Below are 20,795 nucleotides of genomic sequence, written 5' to 3' on the forward strand. Positions count from 1 at the left end.
GGAAACCCTTCCGCGGCCATTTTTTATAGCGCTGCAGCGCGGGCTCCGATTGGCTGCTGGTGCCGGGCTCTCCCGCAGAGGCTTCTGGGCGTTGTAGGTCGCGCTGCCTACAGTCCCAAACATCGTTCCTGCCTTTCTCCCTTCCAGCCTCCCACTCCACCCCATCCCAAATGATAAACGAGACTCCCGAACACTCTGCTCTAGTGGCAGGTGTTCCTGCCCATGGCAGCAGGTGGAATGAGATGAGCTTTCAGTCCTCTCCCAACCCAAACTATTTCATGATCCCATGATTCACAACCCGCACTAGCAAGGGGAGCAGCTGCACACACTCACCCCACCTAAATGACTCTCCAGTCCGGGTGGGACAAGTACTATTTCTCTCTCCTTCTCCATGCAAGGTCAACACCAGGGGCTGCTCTTTGAAAATTTGAAAACAGCAGCTGCATTTCCCCTTCTCCTTCCTCCCTTTTGGAACGGGTGGGGGGAACACTCCACCCTCGGAGAATAGAAGGAAAGGTTCTTGGAAACAGAAGTCTGTTTGCCAACACAATACCTCTGTAAAGCTCCCGGTTCATTATTCATAATTCGTAGAAAGTATTTAAAATGGCAGCACCTGTCAACGGGCTGGAAGGAAGTGCTGGAACAGCTGCTGGTGCTGATGCTGAAGGCACAGTCATAGTGGGAAATCAGCTGGAAATGCCTGAGAGTGCTTCCTGCCCAAGTCCTGGAGAAAGGGCAAAATGGATGGTCATGTTTTAATCTGTTCTGAGCAAATGAACAGATGAAAAAATTCCCAGTGTTCAGTAATGGCCTTTTGAGCTGGTAATTCCATCAAACATGGCAGATCAGCAACAAAATAAACCCTCAGCCATTTAAGGCAAAGTCTGGGAACAAGCTCCAAACTTTGTGTGGCCAAACTCTCCCCAAGATAGCCCTTGCCAAAGCTGTCAGGGACAAGGTACAAGCTGCTCCCAGTCTCCTCCTACATGGATCTCACAGCTGCTCTGCCAAGTCACAAGGCAATCCCTGGAGTCTCCTTGGCACAGCCACAGATAGATGAGCCTAAAAATCATGTCAAATCCTAGGGCAGACTAAAGCTTGGGAGATCACTGTGGAAAAAACATCAACCTTCCCCAGAAATTCAAACCTTGGCAAAGACTGCTTGGGAAGAGACTCTTCCAAATGGTGAACTGGGAGAATCCCCAAAGAGCAGCAATGAAAAGTACTGGATGCTCAGCAGACCTCAGCCTGCCATGACAAGATGGATGGAGATCCAAGAGGGGCAGAGAAAAATCCCACTGCATGTCCACGGTCAGCGAAGCCCTGATGAAACCTCCCGAGAATCTCTCACCAGCCTCTTCCACAGCACAGGACAGAGAGCACATGCTGGAAGAGGCTGCAGTTCCCAGTACCTGACAGATGGGAGCAGACAATGCACAGAGATGTGAAAACTATCTGTAAGGAAAAGCAGGTATGCATTAGTGATCCAGGGGGACTGTTGTGCCTATGGCTCCCTGGAATGCATCAAGGGGCTGAAGCAAGTCTTGGCCATGGTCAGCTCTCAATCTCTCCCAATTGTGTTATCCACCATTGCTTTTTCCCTGGAAATTTTACAGCTGAGTCAGCATGATCTTTGAATGATAGAATCATGAGACATCCTGATTTGGAAGGGACTCACGTGGATCATCAAATCCAACAGAACTGCACAGAACACCCCAAGAATCCCACCATGTGCCTGGGAAAAATGAGTGTGTGCTGAGCAGGACCCCAAACACCTACTTAAAAAACTGACTGCACTTGGAAAAAACATTTTGACTTGGAATAACTCCTAAGGATGAAAAAAAAAGAGATATTTTCTGAAAAAATGCTCTAACCAGGAAAAAAAGGAAAGTGAGCTCTGTCAGTGACATTTCCCGAAGTAGCTCTATCAGTTCCTGCTACTGCATTTCAAACCATACCCCATCCTGCCACTGAATTAGTTTGATGGTTCAGCAATTCCCAAGCTAAACCCAGAAATGGGTGTATCCAGTAAGCTTTATAAGATCACTGGAAGATAGCAAGGCAGGAATGTAAAAATTTCTCAGATCTTGTTTAGCAAAAACTGAAGATTAACAAGCCAGTAATGAGATAGCCAGTACAGGAAGATTAGAGTCAAATATTTATTTCTGTTCCTCAAAAGAGATTTAGAGAAATTCCTAAGGGTGTTGTGTATGTCTCAGTATGTGGGATATGAACCTGTCTCCAGAAACTGATCCAAGTAACAGGAATTTTCTATAGTCAGACTCACATGGAAAAAAAAATCACTGTCAGCCCCTTTCAACCCTCTTATAATTTGCTAAAGAAATGCTTCCAGACTCCTCATCCCTTTGGAAGTGGGTGAGGATCGTCCCCAGGGCACCCCAATGTGTATTGTCAAGCTTTTAATTAAACACAGACTAATGGCAAGAGCCCTCCCTGCAGCCTCAGAGCTCAGCCTTTGGAAATCACCCCTCTGCGCCCTTAAACACCCATGTTCCTTCAGCTCTGCTGAACATTCCCAGTCTGTGTAACTCAAACGAGAATCGGAGTCCCTACACTTTCATCTAAATTGGATGATCTCAACTCCATCAAAGAACACAATAAGAATATTTGAGTTGTTTTTGGAATTGCTATAAACCCTGCCTGCTGCACGGCAGAGTGCTTCTTGATCTCTGTTGCCGATATGGATGCAATTTTCAGGAGCTGTGATATCATCTGCCTTGGACTTCTTGCCTTTAGCACATAGAGATAAAAGCAGATTTTATCTTACTACATGGAGTACTTGTCTATCATCCTGTGTGACACTAAATGGTAATTAATCTGGGCTTTTCCTGTAGCCATCCAGGAAAAACAAAATCCCACACTCTATTTAACTGGGATTCCGAAAGGAAAACCTTACAAATCCCAGGAGGTGGCTGTTTTGTAGCTCAATATAAAAGTCTCTCCTTTTATATATAAGACTATATAAGACACAGCAATAATGGCTGGGAGCTGAAAACAAACATTAAGATGAGTAAGTGATGTTAAAACAAAACAAAACAAACCCAAATAATGCAGAGGTTTAACAGCTCCAAACAACCCTGGCTGAGGTTCTCCCAAGCAACCCCAAAAGCCTGGCTCATACTTCCAGGGAATGAGGCCCAGAGCCTTGCATCAACCTCTCTCCTGAAACAAAAGCTGGAGCTATTTTAAGCTCTGCAGCACCAGTAAACAGGAGTCAGCAGGTCATCTCTGCTGGCTTCTGCACTCACAAATTATTCCTCACAAGGGTCTGTACATGCCCAGCTCTTCCAGGAATTAGGGGTTAGGATGGGCTGGATTAATATTTACCATTTTTCTTTCCACCACAAAACAAAAGCAGAGAGCAAAAGGATTTTCCCACAGGGTTGCTGTCTGATCCCTGATAACCTGCTCCTCTCTCCTCTAGAGACAGACTTGTATAGATAAGAGTTTATCCAGGCATTAGGGAATACTCCACAGGCAGCAATGCTAGGCAGATGAGAACAGCAGAATAAATTTATATTGATAAATAAATGTGGCTTCACCCCCTGGAGGAAAATGGGACGGCCACATTGTAAAAGCCAAAATTCATGGAGAGTAGGAAAAGACAACTCCAAAATAGGAGAAGGGCAGGCACACAGGGCAGCACAGTAACAGAATGATCTAGAAAGTGTTTTAAATGCCCTTCTTTACATCATTTCTGCAATGCCACTCTGCTGAACTTCCCAAGAAGAGGGGGTGTCTTGAGCTGAGTGGCCACATCAGAAGATATAAAGCTCTGCTCTCTTCCACTTCTGCTGCTTCCGAAACTCCTGGCATACGCAGGGAACATTCCCTTCCTTACATTCAGAGCAACTGAAGGTGAGACAGCAGCACAGTCAGGGGCACAGCACGAGGAAAATTCACAGCAGATGAGAATGCAGGAGTGCAGCAGTCCTCTAGTTCCTCTAGTCACTCATTAGGAATAACCTAACTCCAGTCACATCACCATTCCCCTCACATCCCACTTCCAGTTGATAAAAAGGAGACCACAGACTGACAAATAGGTCATAATTATGGACACAAACAAAGGTGTAGTAGAAGTAACTTTATCAAAGTATTTAAATTTTATGGTAAATCTCTGCATCAACATGGGCAGGGAGGCAACGAAATGCTCTGCAGTAGCAATTTCAGTTACCAAACTATTCCTTGGATAGACATTTATTACAGGTAGTTTCTCTGTTCCTATTTCTCCAAGAGTTTAAGGCACAAAAGCCTGAAAAAGGGCTTATAAAATGTATATAAGTGCTATTACTTTCACTTTCACCTCTAATGCAACATATCAGCTTAAATATATTGCTTGTCCACCCAGCTTATACAACATCCAGTAAAAAACTGCTTTCCAGGTTAACAAACATTTGTTGCACAATATATCAAGGCAATTGCTCTGACCCGTTTTTGCTGCAAGATCTTAAGTTTCACTCTGACTGGACAGTGGAAGACACTACAAAATCGCATCATCTCAATGAGACCATCATGGTATGTCCACAACGGAAAAAAATAGGCATGATACACAAAATAACATTTAAATATGGTTGCTGGAAAAGGTGTTTTAAACTGCTGGTGCATGGGGAATTATTTCCTCATACACAGGTGGAGAAGCAGGCCAGGTGTGCAAGATACCACCAGGTAAAAGCTTTATAACACTCCTTTCTGCCTTTGCTCTCCAAAGTGCTCTTTGGGTTGATTGCTTAAGAATATCAAACTTGCAAGCTCAAGATCACAGCTTAAGTTAACCACAACATAAACTTTCATCCCATGCTCAAGTTATAGCAACCTCACCCAGTCACTGGAAAGATTTTGAGACATTTTAGTGGTGTCTAAAAATTATCTTTTTTGAAATAACACATTCATGAGCATTGGGTCAAATGACTTAAGACAGTTGAACGGGCAGCAAAGCAGAAAGATGGGCAGGAACCAAATTGCAAAGGGTAATTTTACTTAAAAGACCAACTTTTTTATTGTGCGATGGAGTAGAGTTTCTCTCCTGTGCCATCTTGTTGAAAGTTTATAAATTACAATTCCCAGTATGTATTAAGTGTTCATTTCAAGACAAAAGGAATAAAACTTGTCGCAGTTCTAAGTTTCACCATGAATAAAGGTTACCGTGATGCTCCTACAATACTTGTTCTCTACAGGAAAGGCCACAGTCCCCCTGTACTCTGAGTACCTGGCCTGGGTGGGGAAAGGGCCACCCCTCACAACTGCAGGATCCAGGGGCAGTGTAACAGTCTGGAGCACACTGGGAGGATGTCTCACAGACACCACGCCTCAGCAACGAGGCTATAACACAGCTGGGATCTCTGATGAGACAGTGTCCAAAGGCTGCCAATGACAGTCCATCAAGGCATCATAGAGCTCTTCACTCTGTTCCATAAACTGCTTGTTTGCTTCATGGACATCTAAATGAGGTGTGGGATCTATGGGAGGAAAGACGGAAAATATGTCACACATCAAAGGTGTTCAGAAAAAAAACACCCTGTAAACAAGTTGGTATATTAAAACAAACATGGGGAGAGTCTCAATATCTCCAGGGCAGGTGTCAAGAGGACAGTGCCAGACTCTTTTCAGTGGTGCCCATTGACAGGACAAGGAGCAACCACTTCAACATGAACAAGAAGTTCTTTTCATGGAGGGTGGCAGAGCACTGGAACAGCTTCCCAGGGAGGGTGTGGAGTCCCTCTCTCTGGAGACTTTCCAAACCCACCTGGATGTGTTCCTGTGTCCCATACTCTATGTTAGCCTGCATTAGCAGAGAATTGGACTGGATGATCTCCAGAGGTCCTTCCAAACCCAAGTATTCTGTGATTCTGTGAGTCACCAAACATTCCCAGCACTTGCCCAATCATAAACCTGACCCCATCAGTCCTACTCAATTTCTCTGCAATAAGATAAGGAATACCTACATCCAAACATGTCCCTTTTGACAACAGTGATTGCCCCACAGGACAGCCAGTGGAGAGAACACACACCTGCACCTCACAGCCCAGTGCAGCCACCTGCACTGCCCGAAGGGGTTTGCCCTGATGAAAAGGGCAGAAACAGAGGCAGGGACACTCATTCCCTTCTGCTCTCTCCACTGTGAGGTCACAAATGATGGATGGATGGATGGATGGATGGATGGATGGATGGATGGATGGATGGATGGATGGATGGTGGATGGATGGATGGGAGCATTCTGTGCTGCTGCAACCAGTCACCAGAGCTCATCTGCCAAAGCCTCCAGCAGTTCAAAGCTGGAGTCACAGTTAGGAATGAAGGGAGTGTCAGTGGCACCACGGCATCATGGTGAGCATAGCCCTATTTTACATGTGGAACAAATGCTTGGAAAGCATTTTGGAGCTGGACAACAAGCGTGCAGGTCCAATTCTGCCACTCCAAATGCACAGCGATGGACTCCCCAGACCCCTGTAGGGTGTAAAGCTCACCTGACAACACCAGCAACCCAAAGCTCAGGTTATCAGAGTAGCACAATCACAAAGGTCAGTGAATGACTCTCAGTACAAAGCTGAAGGATTGGAAAGACTCTAAAACACATCAGGAACAAAAAGTTTGTAAACATGTAGCTTCCCTGTGAGGGAGGTGAGGCCCTAGCACAGGTTGCCCAGGGAAGCTGTGGTTGCCCCATTTCTTTAAATGTCCAAGGCCAGGTTGGACAGGGCTTGGAGTGACCTGGTCAAGTGAAAGGTGTCCCTGCCCATGGCAGTGGGTGGATAAAGATGGCTTTAGAAGTTCCACCCCACTCAAACCATTCCAGGATTCTATGTTTGGTTTTAGCTACATCATGTTGTAACACATTACAGGAGAAGAGATTTAAGGAAAGGAATGATACAGTGACAATACATTCATTCAGTTTCCTACAAAGGTAGGAATCTTTCATTTAATCAACCAGGAAAAGAAATATCCAGAGATATCCCAATTCTAGTCCTGGTATGTTTGGTTCAGCAAAAGGAAAGCTCTCCTAGAATGCTTTTAACAGCTTCCACACACATCATCACGCATATCTGTGAATCCTGTAGATCTGTTACTATCCAATTTTTAATTTTTTTGTTTTTTAAGAATAGAGTAAGATACACTGCATTGTGCATATTGCACTCAAGACAGAAATCTGGAATGGCTGGCATGAAATTATAGTTTCATGCATCAATAAATAAAAGCTAGTTGTACAGGTATCTAAAACCCCAATCTGGTTTAGTGACCCATTTCAAGCAACAACTGCTTGAAATATTTTATCAGTGTGGTGACTAATATTACTCCCTTTTACTTGTAAACTAAAACACAATGAAGTATTCTGGGCTCTAAATGTCAGGATTTTATAGAAAACCAGAATATCTACTTTTTTCTTGGTAGCGTATCAGAAAAAGAAACCCTAGTAAAAAAAGGATAACAATTTCAGTACTACAGAAGATTAAAATCTCAGGGCTGGGAAAGTCAAACAGTTTCAGTCCTCACCAGGTTCAGAACAGGAGCAGCAACAGTAAAACCAGGATGCAACTGTTCTAGGTGATAGTGACTCACAAATTTTCTCAGATTTACTCGAAGATAAAGGTATATTATAAATTGAAATTAGGGCCAATATGAGAAAGTCTATCTCCAAGCAGTGCAGAACATACAACTTCAATTTGAGAAACATACCTTCCAATGCATCTTCACCAACTTCTTCGTATGTCTGCAAGGAAAAACAACCCCCTTAGGACAGTGGATAATTATCTTTTCTTTTGCAAGCATTGCTTGTTGATTAGTACTGTCAGAGACTGACTTTTATACTGGAATTATTACAACAGAATTCTTCACACCTAAGCCTGTATTCCATTCCTAACACTCCATAGGCAAGACCCTACACTAAACCTCTGTCAGAGGCTGTTCTTGAAATTCCAGGATTGAAGTGGGGTGACTGTTCTGATGTGTTCTATCCTTTATAATAGAGTTTATGAAGGATCCCAAAGGCACTCAGCACTGCCTGTACCTGTACTCTTCTGCCATCACAACTGTACTAAGAGACCTTTTGTGTCCTCCAGACTTTTTTTTACTTCAGCAATATACTCTCTATAATGCAACAGGACACACTAGGGGCTGAACACTAAATAGTAGCGATATTAAGACTTCATTATTAAAAGGTATATACTAAGATCTCTTGGTGTGTTCAGTTTGGAGCAGAGCAGACTGAGGACAGAGCTCATTAGGGTCTGCACCTCCTCCTGAGGGACAGCTCCATTTCTGCTCTCCATGACCAGGGACAGGACCTGAGGGAATGGCTGGAGCTGTGTCAGGGGAGGTCAGGCTGGATATCCAGAAAAATTATTCCCCCAGAAGGAGCTTGGGCACTGAACCGACTCCTCCGGGAATAGTCACGGTCCCAAGGCTGCCTCAGCTCCAGAAGCATTTGAACAATGCTCTCAGGCACAGGGTGGGATTGTTGGGGTGTCCTGGGCAGGGCCAGGAGCTGGATTCAATGATTCCTGTGGGTCCTTTCCAGCTCAGGACATTCTGTGATTCTCAGAACTGAAGATGAGATGTTCCCATCCCACCTTTCAAGCTCTGTGGTGTTTTTGTGCTGCCCTACCTGCATGGTGCTCTGCGTGTAGCCATACTGGGGGTAGCTGTAGCTGTAACTGCCCGTGTTCTGGTCATACCCCCACTGAGCGTAGTAGTTGTGATACTGTTGGTAATACTGGTTGTAATTATAGTTGTACATCTGATTGTACTCCATTGGTTTCACACGATTACTTCAAAAATAAAGCAGGATAAAAATAGCAATAAAATAGCAATAAACAATTTTTTAAAATTGCAATAAAATAGCACAGAACAAGTATGAAAAAAGCAGTGAAATAGCTTAAGATACAATGTGGTAAAGAGACAAGGCTTAGTCTAACAAGCAAATTTCAATCTTCAAAATATATTCACTATTTACTGCAGCAATATTTATTATTTGCATAAAGAAGTGGTTTAAATTTAATACCCTTTCCTGTATTCATATTCCTCTTCATTAATAAACATGACTTTCATTCTTTATGAGCTAATTGGATATCACTTCCTGGCTTTGGGAAGGGAAGAGTTCAGGACTATGAGCTTCAGTTTAGAACAATCCTGAACCACAATCCAGATACTGGAGTCCCTTCTTCTGTCTGGTAAAGAGGATGAATTTAAGTGATCCGCAACTTTCTGAGAGAAAGTACTGAGTCCTGCTTTACATGAAGAGTTAAAGACTTAAAGCCTGGCAAAAAACCTCACGATTTCTTTTGTAAGAATGGAAAAAACTTTCCCTTCTGCCACTGTCAGACAGAAACCTAAGCAAGGACTCGTCTCCTTTCTCTCTGAACAGGGTGATCTTCAATGCACAGACTTGAGAAAGTTCATTAAATACAAACAACTAGTAAACAAAAAATAAATACCCTGAGAACGGACTAAAATTTCTATTCCTTGCCACTTTATGAAGTGGCAGCATTCCCAAGGAACACCATTCCACCTAACTACCAAGATTTGAAATAATGAGATGACAAATATAGTTTGGAAATGAAAATATGTCACACATAAAGCTATTTCTACTAATGATGAACTTAGTGAGAAGCAGGAAGAAGGAAACATCAATCTTCTCACCACAATGCACCCATTTTTTCTGCTTTTCTCTTCCTTTCCCCACCCCCAAGCCTTTGAGGTGACTGAAAATCTAAATATTATTCAAATAGGGAGCAATTACTATGATTCGTATTACCCTAGTGCTACGAGCCCCAAGTCAGACCAGGATCTCATTGTATCAGGTTCTGAACAAACACAGAAAAAAAAGTTAATCCCTGCCCCAAAAGTCTTATGTGTAGTAGACATCATAATAGAATTAGCAAGGTAGTTGAGCTTTGCTATTCAGACATCATTAAGAAGATTTAAACTATTTCAATTTAATGCAAAGGAACATACATTTTAAAAACAATCATATTTAACTACAGTGTGTGCACATGTGTACGGATTTAACAACATATACAATTCAAAACAGTGTAAAATGCTTAGTCTTGAGCTAATTTTATAATTTCTTTGAACTCCTGGGCATTCTGATACTCCCCATATTCATGGGTATTCTTTCATTTTGTGATGGCCACATCCAGGACATGTATCCAAAGCACTAAAAGGCATTTAAAACGAGATGTGATTTTTCATATAAATGTCCAGCTGTTCTTCTACTCACGCTTTTGGTATAGCCACACTCAAGCGTACAGGTTTAGAGCCCAACCCCACAGCTCCCTGACACTCTGTCAGCGCTCTCTTCTGTTCCAGTTCATCTGTGAATTTCACGAACCCATAACCTCTGCAGAGACATAGAAAAACTCACATAAAGCCAACCCCAAAGAGCAATGCCACCTTATAAAAATTAGTTACAGTGAAGTTTGATTTGGTTTGGGAAACACAGTGCACAAAAAAGTTCATTAGGGTTGTTGTCCCTGCTCTTGGGAGAGATGAAATTATTCTGCATTTCAGTTGCTTTTCCAGAATACCTGAAGCCACACGTCCAAGCTCTGGCAGTACTTTCAAGGGCTTGTCAATGTAACGTAGTTCTTGTGCCAGTGGATTCTGGGGAACTGGAAGTGAGCTGACACAAGCCATGTTGAAATGTGTGAACTGACACATGGTAAAGCCCCAAAACTCTGCTGGGAGGATACTGATAATCTCAAAAGCGCAGCTGGAATGGGGGCAGCACAGCCAGTGTAGGAATGTGGCCTCGCTGATGGAGTGATAAAATTATCCTTTGTCTCCTTAAAAATGAAAAAAGCCCAGAAGTTTCTCTCCTCAATTAGGTAAAAATACACCTCATAGGACCTGGGGGACTTCACCTCAAACTTTAAGATAACCAACTGGACAGAAGCCAAAAAGTCCCGCCTAAGCAATTCACTAGAAAAAGAAGACAACAAAGGAACTAATAGCTTTTATGAGCTCCTGTTTTACCAGGAGCAAGAGTGTCTTGCACCTGGCTCGGATTTTCCCTGTAAAGAGCTTTGTTATTTTGCCTTTTATTAAAACTTTTGCGTTTCCCACACTGCCACAGAAGCCATCCTGCTAATTTTATGCCACCTGAGGTGGCTGAGCTATCTCGGGTGTGATACAGATCTCCAAGAGCTAATAAGACCTGGCTGGAAAAGACTGTTATATCAATGCAGAACCCCTGGACTCTGCAACAAGCCTTCATTGTGATGTGGCAGCACTGCACGTCAGCCAGACAGAAAACTCCAACTCCCTCCAACCCCAACAGTTCTTTGCATGGGATTTTGATGCTGTAGTGAGTCAGAAGCAACGCAACAGCATCCAAGAGGGCAGTGCCATGATCCCATCATGGGATGGGCTGCCTAACGCAGCAGAAAGATCAAAGGCTTAGATGTGGGAGGGTAAGAGGAATCCATCTAAGCAAAGGAAGAAGTTTGGGAGGGAAGGGCTTGTCTACCTGGGGAAAAGAACGAGCCGTAACCAAGGGTGTAAATTTACAGTGCATTATCTATTCTGTGGGAACTGCTAAACACCAGGTTATGTTCTATTTTGAAAGCAGCATCATGTACTACTCATGGGAGGTCCCCACTGGCAGCTATTTCAGAGCAGTTCATGCCCCAGAAAATGCAGTACCTCGCACAACAAGCTCCACACACAAGATATATAAATATCTTATATATATATATACACACATAGGTATGGATGTATCCTCCTCACAAAAAGACCAGATCAAAGCTTAGACTTATCTACATACAAACTAGATTATTAAACACAAGCAAAACTCTACACAGACCCATGTTCATTTAACTTGCCCTCTGCCAAAGGTCTATGGCAAATTAATCCAGAGCAAGTCAACTTCTAAGTCAGTTTAAGGTGTTCACACACAAACCCAGCTAAGTTTCTAAGCTGCCAAAAGACTCCTCCAGATTTTCAGATGGGACCAGGAGCGTGTAAGAGAAACTGGGAAGACTGGCAGTTCCAAAACAGAAACAGATAGAGATGGATGCAGTGTACAGGAATAGATGCTGGGTGCTGCAAGGGAGACAGTGATTCTTCCAAGTCTTCCAGACACTGATTCTTCCAACTCTTCCACACATTTCGCTTTTCCACACCAATGGTTAAACCACTGGTGAGGAAAGAAATAATTTTTTCCTGACCAGGACCTCCCTGGAGACCTTCTGTCCTGCCCCTGAAGTTTGGAAAACCCCAGCACCTGTATCCTCAGCAGAAAGCAGAGAAGTAGGCACAGCACCACAGCACCATGCTCCAAGTTCCTCTCCTGTCTGGACAAGAGGTGCTGGGAAGAGGCCTTCCTGATCCCCCAGCCCTGGCTGGAAGGGCCAGGGCTTCACTGGGCATGTCCACAAGCCCTAAGCTCCTCTCTCACATCACACTGACACCTGCAGATGCCTCAGTTTTGAGCAATTGCACAAGTCTCAACAAAGCCCCTGGCACCAACACTCTGGCACTGCTAGGGGAGACAGCTTTGCTCTTCCCAGAAACAGTACTCTAAGTCCCTGCTCCTCCCTCGCTTCCCAAGCTACCACAGCTTGGGAAGCTACCCAGCAGCTACCTTTCCTTGAGGTCTGCAGCACCAACACCTGTTCTATAGACAAAGACTGAAGCAGGTGCAGCACAACAGGAACTGTGGGGTTTACACTGAGGAGGAGCAGAAGGCACACAGAGCCCAACTCAGCAGTGTCAGTCCCAGGGGAGGTGGCAATGACAGCATGAGGACCCAACAGCCAGAGAGACTGAGTAGCTCTGCAAGAGGTTCAAGATGCACATGAAGAGGAACTTCATGACTGGGGAGAAGTGCAGCTCTGGAACAGGCTGCCCAGACAGCCTGAATTAACTCCATCCTGGGAGGTTTTCCAGGCTACACAATCCATGGATGATATGATCTAGTGCTGGCTGCAGTCCTGTTAGGAGCTGGACCACAGACCTCCAGAGATTCCTTCAAACCAACCTGTCTAAGACTAAGAAACCACATATGAGAAGGTGGAGGGACCTACAGCCATAACCTGTATCTTATCCCAACATTCTCAGAGGTGTTATATCACAAAATTGTGCTTCACTGAAGCCATGCTCTGCTTTGAAAACAAGGATGCTCACCAACTGCTCCTTCCCTGGAAAATACAGCTTAATTTCGTGCTATTTAGAAAATGTTTTAATTACATTAAGAGATCCAACCTCTTGATACCTGTTTTTAGCAAGACATTTTCAGGAAAGACAAACAAGGCAGCTACTGAGAACCTGACAGTGAATCATAGCTTTGTGTGCCCTACCCTATTTGAAAGAAAACATATACAGCTCTCACAGGAATATACACTCAATAGCCTGAAGTTTGTAAAGCACAATTCCACCCAAGAGTCCAGGAAGAGAGTGTTTCAAGATTACTTAAGATATTTTTCAGCATTTTAAGAAGTGCAATAACACACAAAGGGCCTCACACTGACAGAGGAGTGACAATACCCATGGTGGCTATCAAAACTCAAGCAAATTGCAGACTGAACGGCCAAAACCATTACATTTTAAGATTACTAAAATCTAAGCTAAAAGAATTTTTTTCCCCTTGCTGTATTCTATTTTTCCTGTTGCCACATGTGAAGTAAAAAAAAAAAAAAGTGAATAAAAGACAACTTACTTGGATACTCCTGCCTGGTCCAAAACAACTTTTCCACCTCTACACGATGGATAAACTTTAACAAAAAATTCATACAGCATCCCATCATCCACATCAGGAGTCAGGTCTCCAACAAAAAGGGAATATTCTGGACTAAAGAAATCAAAAGAAAACATCTTAAATACAATCATTAAAAAAAAAAAGGGGACATGCTGAGTGACAGTAGTGCAGTAGTGACAGTTACCATTTAGCCTAAATATCTGAACTCAGAGAAGAGTGACACTAAAAGACCATTTAATGGAGAATGTAAATGCCACTAGTTAAGCTGCTTAACTAAAATTTTGATTGACACTGCTTTTTCAAGTTAATTGAAGCAGCACAACCAATCAACTTAATACTGCTTTTTATTTAAAGATTATTTCCAAGCTTATCACTCACAGGATATTTCTGATTTCTAAAACAGCAAGAAAAAATATCTCATTTATAGATATTCTATTTCCAATACATAGATGTAAATTATAATATATAGATCTTAAATTATAATATATGAATTAGATACTTTGATGCTACAAAGTTTAAATACCTTAAAGGACACTGGATAAATCTGCTGTGTCACACACAGTGCAAAACACAAAACTGGCAGTCTAAGTTCTCTTCCTTCTACTAAAGACTGGCAGTGATGAACTTTGGTTTTACATATTTTGAATACTTTTTGCAAGGCAATTAATAGAGAGACATTAAGCAGGAAAAATTAATATTTAAATTGAGCACTTACCAGTTATCAGGCTGTTTTCCATATGTTGCATAATTCAATTTAAATCGCTTCGCCTGAAACAAGGCAAAAATGAATCCATACATTCAAATGTTGTCATGTGAATTCAAGCAATTAGGGAAAAATACAATAAGCTGATTTAATACAACTTAATGCTGACACATGTTCAATGCCTTCATGCCAGCCAGTTAAGGTAACAAGCACGTTTTTATTTAGCATCAGTACAGATATAATAATGAAAATCAAAATGTAAACAGAGGTAGAAATAACAAATGTTAAATTTCTTCCGATTTTAAGGTCTTAAAATGAAATGACAGTACCATTACTGGACTTTTGTGATTTAACACAAACACTAGCAGACCAGAATCCAACACACTGGAAAATGGAATCAACCTGAGTCTGGAAGTGTGCCTAAATACTTGGTTCTGGACATTTAGTAAGACTGACAATTAAAGGGTTCTGAAAGAACTACATGGGACACTGGAGTCCTCTTTAAATTTTGCATCTGAATTTATTTTTAAAACAAGTCTCGCAGCAGCCCAGATTTGTGCCCTCTGGCACATCTGAAACTCTGTCCCCCACCTACCAGACTTTTAGCAACTTTTATCCAACTTACATCTAAGTTTAGACCAAGATCTAAGGAGACCAAGATCTTTGAATCAGCTCTTAGAGATCAGGGGCTAATCTCAGGATCAGGATTTCAGATCCTAAAATCGGGATTTCAGATCACAATCAGAAATGCCCTAGGGATCAGGGTACTTGTTCAGTACAGTGAAGAGCCCTCATATGATGGATTTCCTTCCCTCAAAACCAGGTAAATACTTCTTGGGAAATAGAGCACAGACTTAACTCTAGGCTATAATCCTGTTCCTTGCTTGCTTGCATTCTCTGGAGCACAGTACTACACAACTTTCTGTGGATTATTTACAAGCTAACACAAAATTTAGATTCCACTTTGAAGCACGTACATCTTTTTTGGGGGAGGTCTTGCTCTTCACTGCAATATTCTGGGTTTAAAATCAACAAGACACCCGAGAGTACTTCCACTCAGATGGGAACTGGGAACACCAATGCTTGGAAAAGAAAAACACCACCAGCACCATGGCTCTCTGTTATTCCCTTGACTGATTCAGTATTTAAAAATAAATAAAAGCATGAGCCACACTCAAGTTTTCTGTAAACAAAATTCTCTAAATGTAAAGGATGAGCTGGGCAGTTGCCTGCTGAGTGCATTGATTTGGGCTGCTTTGGATCTCTGCCTGACATCTGTAGTTCTCTCCATGTGTTATGTAAATCATCCCTCCACACAGCACTGTGTTTTGAACAAAACTGTGAAGAAAGATAGGTATTCCCAAAACCAGATTTCCATTATTATCTTACTCCTTGCTCTCTGTCTCTCCAGTGACTATAGAAGGCACCCAGGATGATCAGCTTGCCTTAATCATGAGCAAACATGTGAAACAGGTATCTCCAGGCCTCTCATCGACTCCTTTTAACAGGGCACATCACCCTCTCAGGAATGTTGACTAAAAAGCTCAATCTGAACTTCCCAGTCTCCTCCGGGTACTAACCACTCTGAAATAGGAATCCATTTACTTTGTATATCATACCATAAGTGAGGTGATTCTAGAGCTGCTTTATGAATCATTCACCCCAGCTTACTGCAGCCAGCTCCTGTGGGTACAACAGACAGCTGTGTCAGCCGTCCCATTTTAATCTACCACATATTCAAGTCAACATCCTAAAATTAGCCTCTCTGCCTATTCCTCTTCTTCTCCCTAACTACCCAGCTTTTATGTAGAAGAGACGCTAGTTATGCACTGCAATTATTCAATACTCTGTCTCATTCTCCACTGTAAAGAGGTTTGAGTAACCTCTGTTTGCTAAGGGCCAAGAACAATACAAAATTAAGAGTCAGGTTTCTCTTGCCAATCAATGTTACTCAAAAGACAGTGTAAACTTGCAAGTTCATCCTCTACACACGCAGCTAAATCCTCAGGTTGCCTCATCCCTGCAAATGCTCAAAGCCTGGTTGGATGGGGTATAGAGCAACTTGGTCTAGTGGAAGGTGTTCCTACCCATGATAGGGGATGAAATATGATAAGCTTTAATGTCCCATCCAACCCAAACCACTCTGTGACTCCATGATTATACAAAAGGAGAGAGATGGAAGAATTGAGGCAGACATACACTATACTCAGTCTAATTTCTTCCTTGTTCTTCTCAGGTTTCTGATTAGTCCAACTTTGGTAACAGCAGCAATGGTTAGATATAAAAAGCATCACACTCCACAACACTTCTACACTTGAATTTTATCTAGACAGTCACAAAGAAATCAGTGGTTTTTCTCAACAATTTTCTGAGCAAGAACATTAGCAGTTTTATAGTCATAACTTCAATTCTAAAGCAAAGACGAATCCCTGTTTGCTAACCATTGAATTATCTGTAATCACTAAAAATACACATTCTACACTATCTGTCCCTACCAAGTTTTGGATCTCAACTGGCTGATCCCATTTACTTACCGGTGTAGCACCAGGAAGTGGTTTTCCATTGATTTTGTGTAAACATTTCTCTGCAGTAGCTAGATCTGCAAATTCTACAAAGCAATAGCCTGCTGGAATTCTGAACATACAACACAGAAGAGAAGAGACAAAAGTTATAAACTTAAAACACATTTGATGAGGAAAGCTGTATTTTAGATAACTGGTAAGAAATTTGCTATGTTGCAATACATGGAAGAGCTTCTTTCTAAAGTATAAATATTGGCTACCAAAGAGAAGCCAGATCTCAAGAGACAGCCCCTACTTACCATAAGTCAGGTAAATAAGCACATAGAAGATGGTTTAGCCTACAGTTTACTTCCTACTTTCATTGACTATCAATTTGCCCGCCCAAGTTTAAATTACTGAAAACTGAAATTACAACACTTAAAAGAATAATGAATAAGAATGAAACTACTTTATTCTGCATAAATCACTCATTTTATTTCAAATTAACTTTAAAGGTTCTCTTATTGCTCTGAGTCCAACTTCCCACCTCTGCCAGCATCACATAGCTGTACGACAGACTAGCAACCAAAGCCTGGGGAGGCGTAATTCCCAGAGGGATGGAATGAGATACATACACTGCTCTGGCTGAGTGCTGGAGCACTGCAGGATGCAGGCCAAACCGTGTTTGTTGAGGGGAGGCTGAAGAGCCAGCAGTGCCCTCTCCATTGCTCTCATCAATATTCACATATTGGTGGCAGCAATAGTGAGAAACTCAAAGGGAAAATTCACTCTGATATGGAAGGACCACAGCGAGGCTTCAGTCCAAATGCGCTCGGAGAACAAACAGAAACAGTTACCCTGTCAACCTGTTTCGAATGATTTTTACACTCAGTACAAGCTCTCCCATGGTGGCAAAGGCTCTTGAAACAAAGTTTTCATCCATATAGGGCTCCAGCTATAAAAGTAAAAAGAGAAAGAAAGTTAGATTAGGGCATCTACAAAAAAAGAGAATATATGTGTCAATGTCCCTCTAAGCAGTTAAAACATTATTGAGAAGGATTTTACCCTTACACTTCAAAAAGAAGACTCATTTAAGAGGGTCGATGCCACTCAAAACCAGCAGGCATGCATGAACCAGGCTCAACAGTCTGCAAAGTGGAACCCAAGAGACAGCGTGAATTTCAGAGAACAAGGGAGCTTCACAGAAGGACAAAAGCCACTCAGAAACATACAGCAACAAACTGAGCATTTCCTACAGGGAGCAGGGGAGAAGGTGGCAGGCTCCTTCTCCAGGTGCAAGCGAGTCCAAGGCTGGGCCAGCACTGTGGATACACAGTGTGGCACAACCCCGGGTGGCATGTGGCAGGTGACACTGCCCCGTGGAGCTGTGGTAGGGGTCTGCAGAGTGGTGTCTGCCTCGCACAACCCCAGTTATACCAGGGCAACACTCGGGGGAAACCCTGGAATCGCGTCCCACAGCAGCTCTACACTTCATCCTGCCCATGGGAGCACTGACCATGTTCATGTCACAGGGAAGGACTGCACTGTGCAGGTAAGAGTGCATGTGAACATGCTGGAGAGCAAGTGTCTGCGTGGTGTAAGGTACTGACAAGTAGGAAATGGTGCTGGAATTTGGATCAAATATACTACGAAGAGCCTGAGTGAACAGGGCACCTCTGTGTATAACAGAAACTGGAGGAGGGTACTAACCAAAATTAGAATGGGGAGCGGTGCGTGTGACAAGTAACATGGAGCTGAAAAATGTATGTATAAAATATATATAGCTCCATGTATTTACCTGTGTAAGACAGGTGGCTCATGGTAACCTACAGCCCTCAAGTATTTGTGTATCCGTCAGGTACCAGGTGGCTCCACCACTGGCATGTGTGACAGATTGTGCAGTATGTGAAAGAAGGTGACCATACTGCACTTGCACGTGTCAAAGGCAGTAGATGCCCTGTGGAGGTGAGTGTGAAGCAGAACTGACTTGTCCCAGGAGCAGAGGCAGCACCACCCTGCACAGACGTGCCATGGAGGGTGATCCTGGCTGTGTGTGTGTACAGGAAAGCTGTACTTGTAAACACAACCAGCTGTTTGGATATGTCCATATGGCTCAAAGAGCCATGGCCTGCTTGTGAGAGTAGTGATGAAAAAGAAGATGGCCTTTATCATAGAGAGGTGGCAGAAAACTCTCTCTGTGGGGAAAAGGGAGAACAGACTCCACAGAGTCTCCATACACGAGCAGAGGCAGGTAGAGGATGGCACCCTGATACTATGGGTGTGCTGAGTGTGTGTGTGGGAGAGAAGTACCCAGTGGGATTCTCAGGGATGTGTTGAGCTGTGTGTACACACACATTTGAGAGATGGGGAACACCACATGCAAGCAGGACTGTGCTGGTGTGAGCTGCAAGAAAGGGGCTGAAGGAAGATGTGCGTCCAAGAAACAGGTGGCAGAGAAGTTGTGACATTGTGGAGTGCACACAGGTGTGTACAAGTGTGTGATGGACAGCAAAGACACTGCACACAGCAGTGGGACCGCATGTGTGTGTCATAGTGTACCACAGTGGCAGCAATGCAGGCACCACAACACACTGAGCACACACACATGCAGTGCGGCTGAGTGGCAGAGCACTACAACATGCTGGGGTGAGTACACATGTGTGTGAAAGTGTGTGTTCAGTAGTGAGTGTGAAGGACACAAGGGCACAAGAGTGAGGGTGTGTGAAGGGCACACAAGGGACACTGTGGGCTGTGCATAATTGTGAGTGTACCTATAGTGTGCATGTGAGTGGGCATCAAGACACTCTTGGGTGAAGAAGCCCCTGTGAGTGTGCTTCACACAGCTGCTCTTTCTGCCAGGTACACACACAGGTAGGAATGAGGGACCTAGCAGGAAGTGCAAATGCTTTGAATGTGCGTGCATGCAGGGGAGTCAAAATCTCTGTGAGGGTGTAAGTGCACCCACAGGTGCGCACGTAGGCGGCAGGTTGTGAGGGATAATCTTGGACAGGTGCATACAAACATGCCTACAATTGTGAGCACAATTAGCAGCACAACCATGAGTATGTGTAAATGCCTTGCACAATGTAAGCATGTAAGTGCCTATAGCAGCTGAGCAGGTAAAACAGCAGATAAATCCTTGAGGCATGCAAGTGTACATGCTGTGAGTATGGGAGTAAATGCCTCTTAAGAGTATGGAACTGTGAGACTTTTTGGTGCCCATGCATGTGTCTGACCACCAGGGACATTGGTGTAAATCTCGCTGTGACCTGGCTGCAGGCAGGCAATGAGGGTCACTCTAGGGTGCGTGTGTGTGTAACTGCTCACAAATGAGCCTGTCAAGCTGGGGTTTATGTCTGAGTGTGTGTCAGCCTGTGTGAGCATGTCAGCATGCACAGGAGTGTATGACGTGAGTGTCACTTGGGGAGTTCAGGTGTGTCTCAATGTGTGAGGGGCTGTGAGGCTGTGTAAGTGGTGTGAAGGGGTCAGTCGGCCAGGGAGAGGGTCAGCTGGTGTCAGGTGTCAGTCAGAGTGAGGGTGTCAGAACTGTGAGGATATCAGTCTGTCGGTTGTTGTGCGGGCGTTAGAGTGAGAGTGTCAGTCAGTCAGAGTAAGGCTGTCAGTTGCTGTAATGGTGTCAGATAGCCAGTGTGACGGTGCCAGAGGGACGGCATCGATTGGTGTGAGAGTGTCAGTCAGTGCGAGAGTGTCAATGAGAGAGCGTCAGTCGGTCGGTGGGAGAGTGTCAGTCATTGTGCGGGTGCAGGTCAGTGACGGTATCAGCCGGTCAGCGCCTCCCGCGCCCCCCCGGCCCGGCTGCGTGCCCCCGTAGCCCCGTCGCCCCCCGCACAAAGCCGCGCGGTCCCGGCCGGACACTCAC

At 43.7% G+C, this 20,795-nt stretch overlaps 1 protein-coding gene across 1 annotated transcript; it reads right to left on the reverse strand.

Moving 5' to 3' along the window:
- Positions 1-4,090: 4,090 nt before the first annotated feature.
- TRNAU1AP (tRNA selenocysteine 1 associated protein 1) lies at positions 4,091-18,986 on the reverse strand. Its single transcript, XM_031061857.1, has 9 exons — positions 17,987-18,986; positions 17,773-17,870; positions 16,949-17,048; positions 14,427-14,479; positions 13,673-13,804; positions 10,235-10,354; positions 8,621-8,783; positions 7,693-7,726; positions 4,091-5,477 (listed from the first exon to the last, which is right to left on the reverse strand). Exons 2-9 carry the CDS (start codon positions 17,856-17,858, stop codon positions 5,341-5,343), a joined length of 825 nt encoding a protein of 274 aa, XP_030917717.1. The 5' UTR covers positions 17,859-17,870; positions 17,987-18,986; the 3' UTR covers positions 4,091-5,340.
- Between the last annotated feature and the right edge of the window lie 1,809 nt (positions 18,987-20,795).

The sequence above is a fragment of the Geospiza fortis genome, unplaced genomic scaffold (assembly GCF_000277835.1).
Source record: "Geospiza fortis unplaced genomic scaffold, GeoFor_1.0 scaffold32, whole genome shotgun sequence".
Lineage (NCBI taxonomy): Eukaryota > Metazoa > Chordata > Aves > Passeriformes > Thraupidae > Geospiza > Geospiza fortis.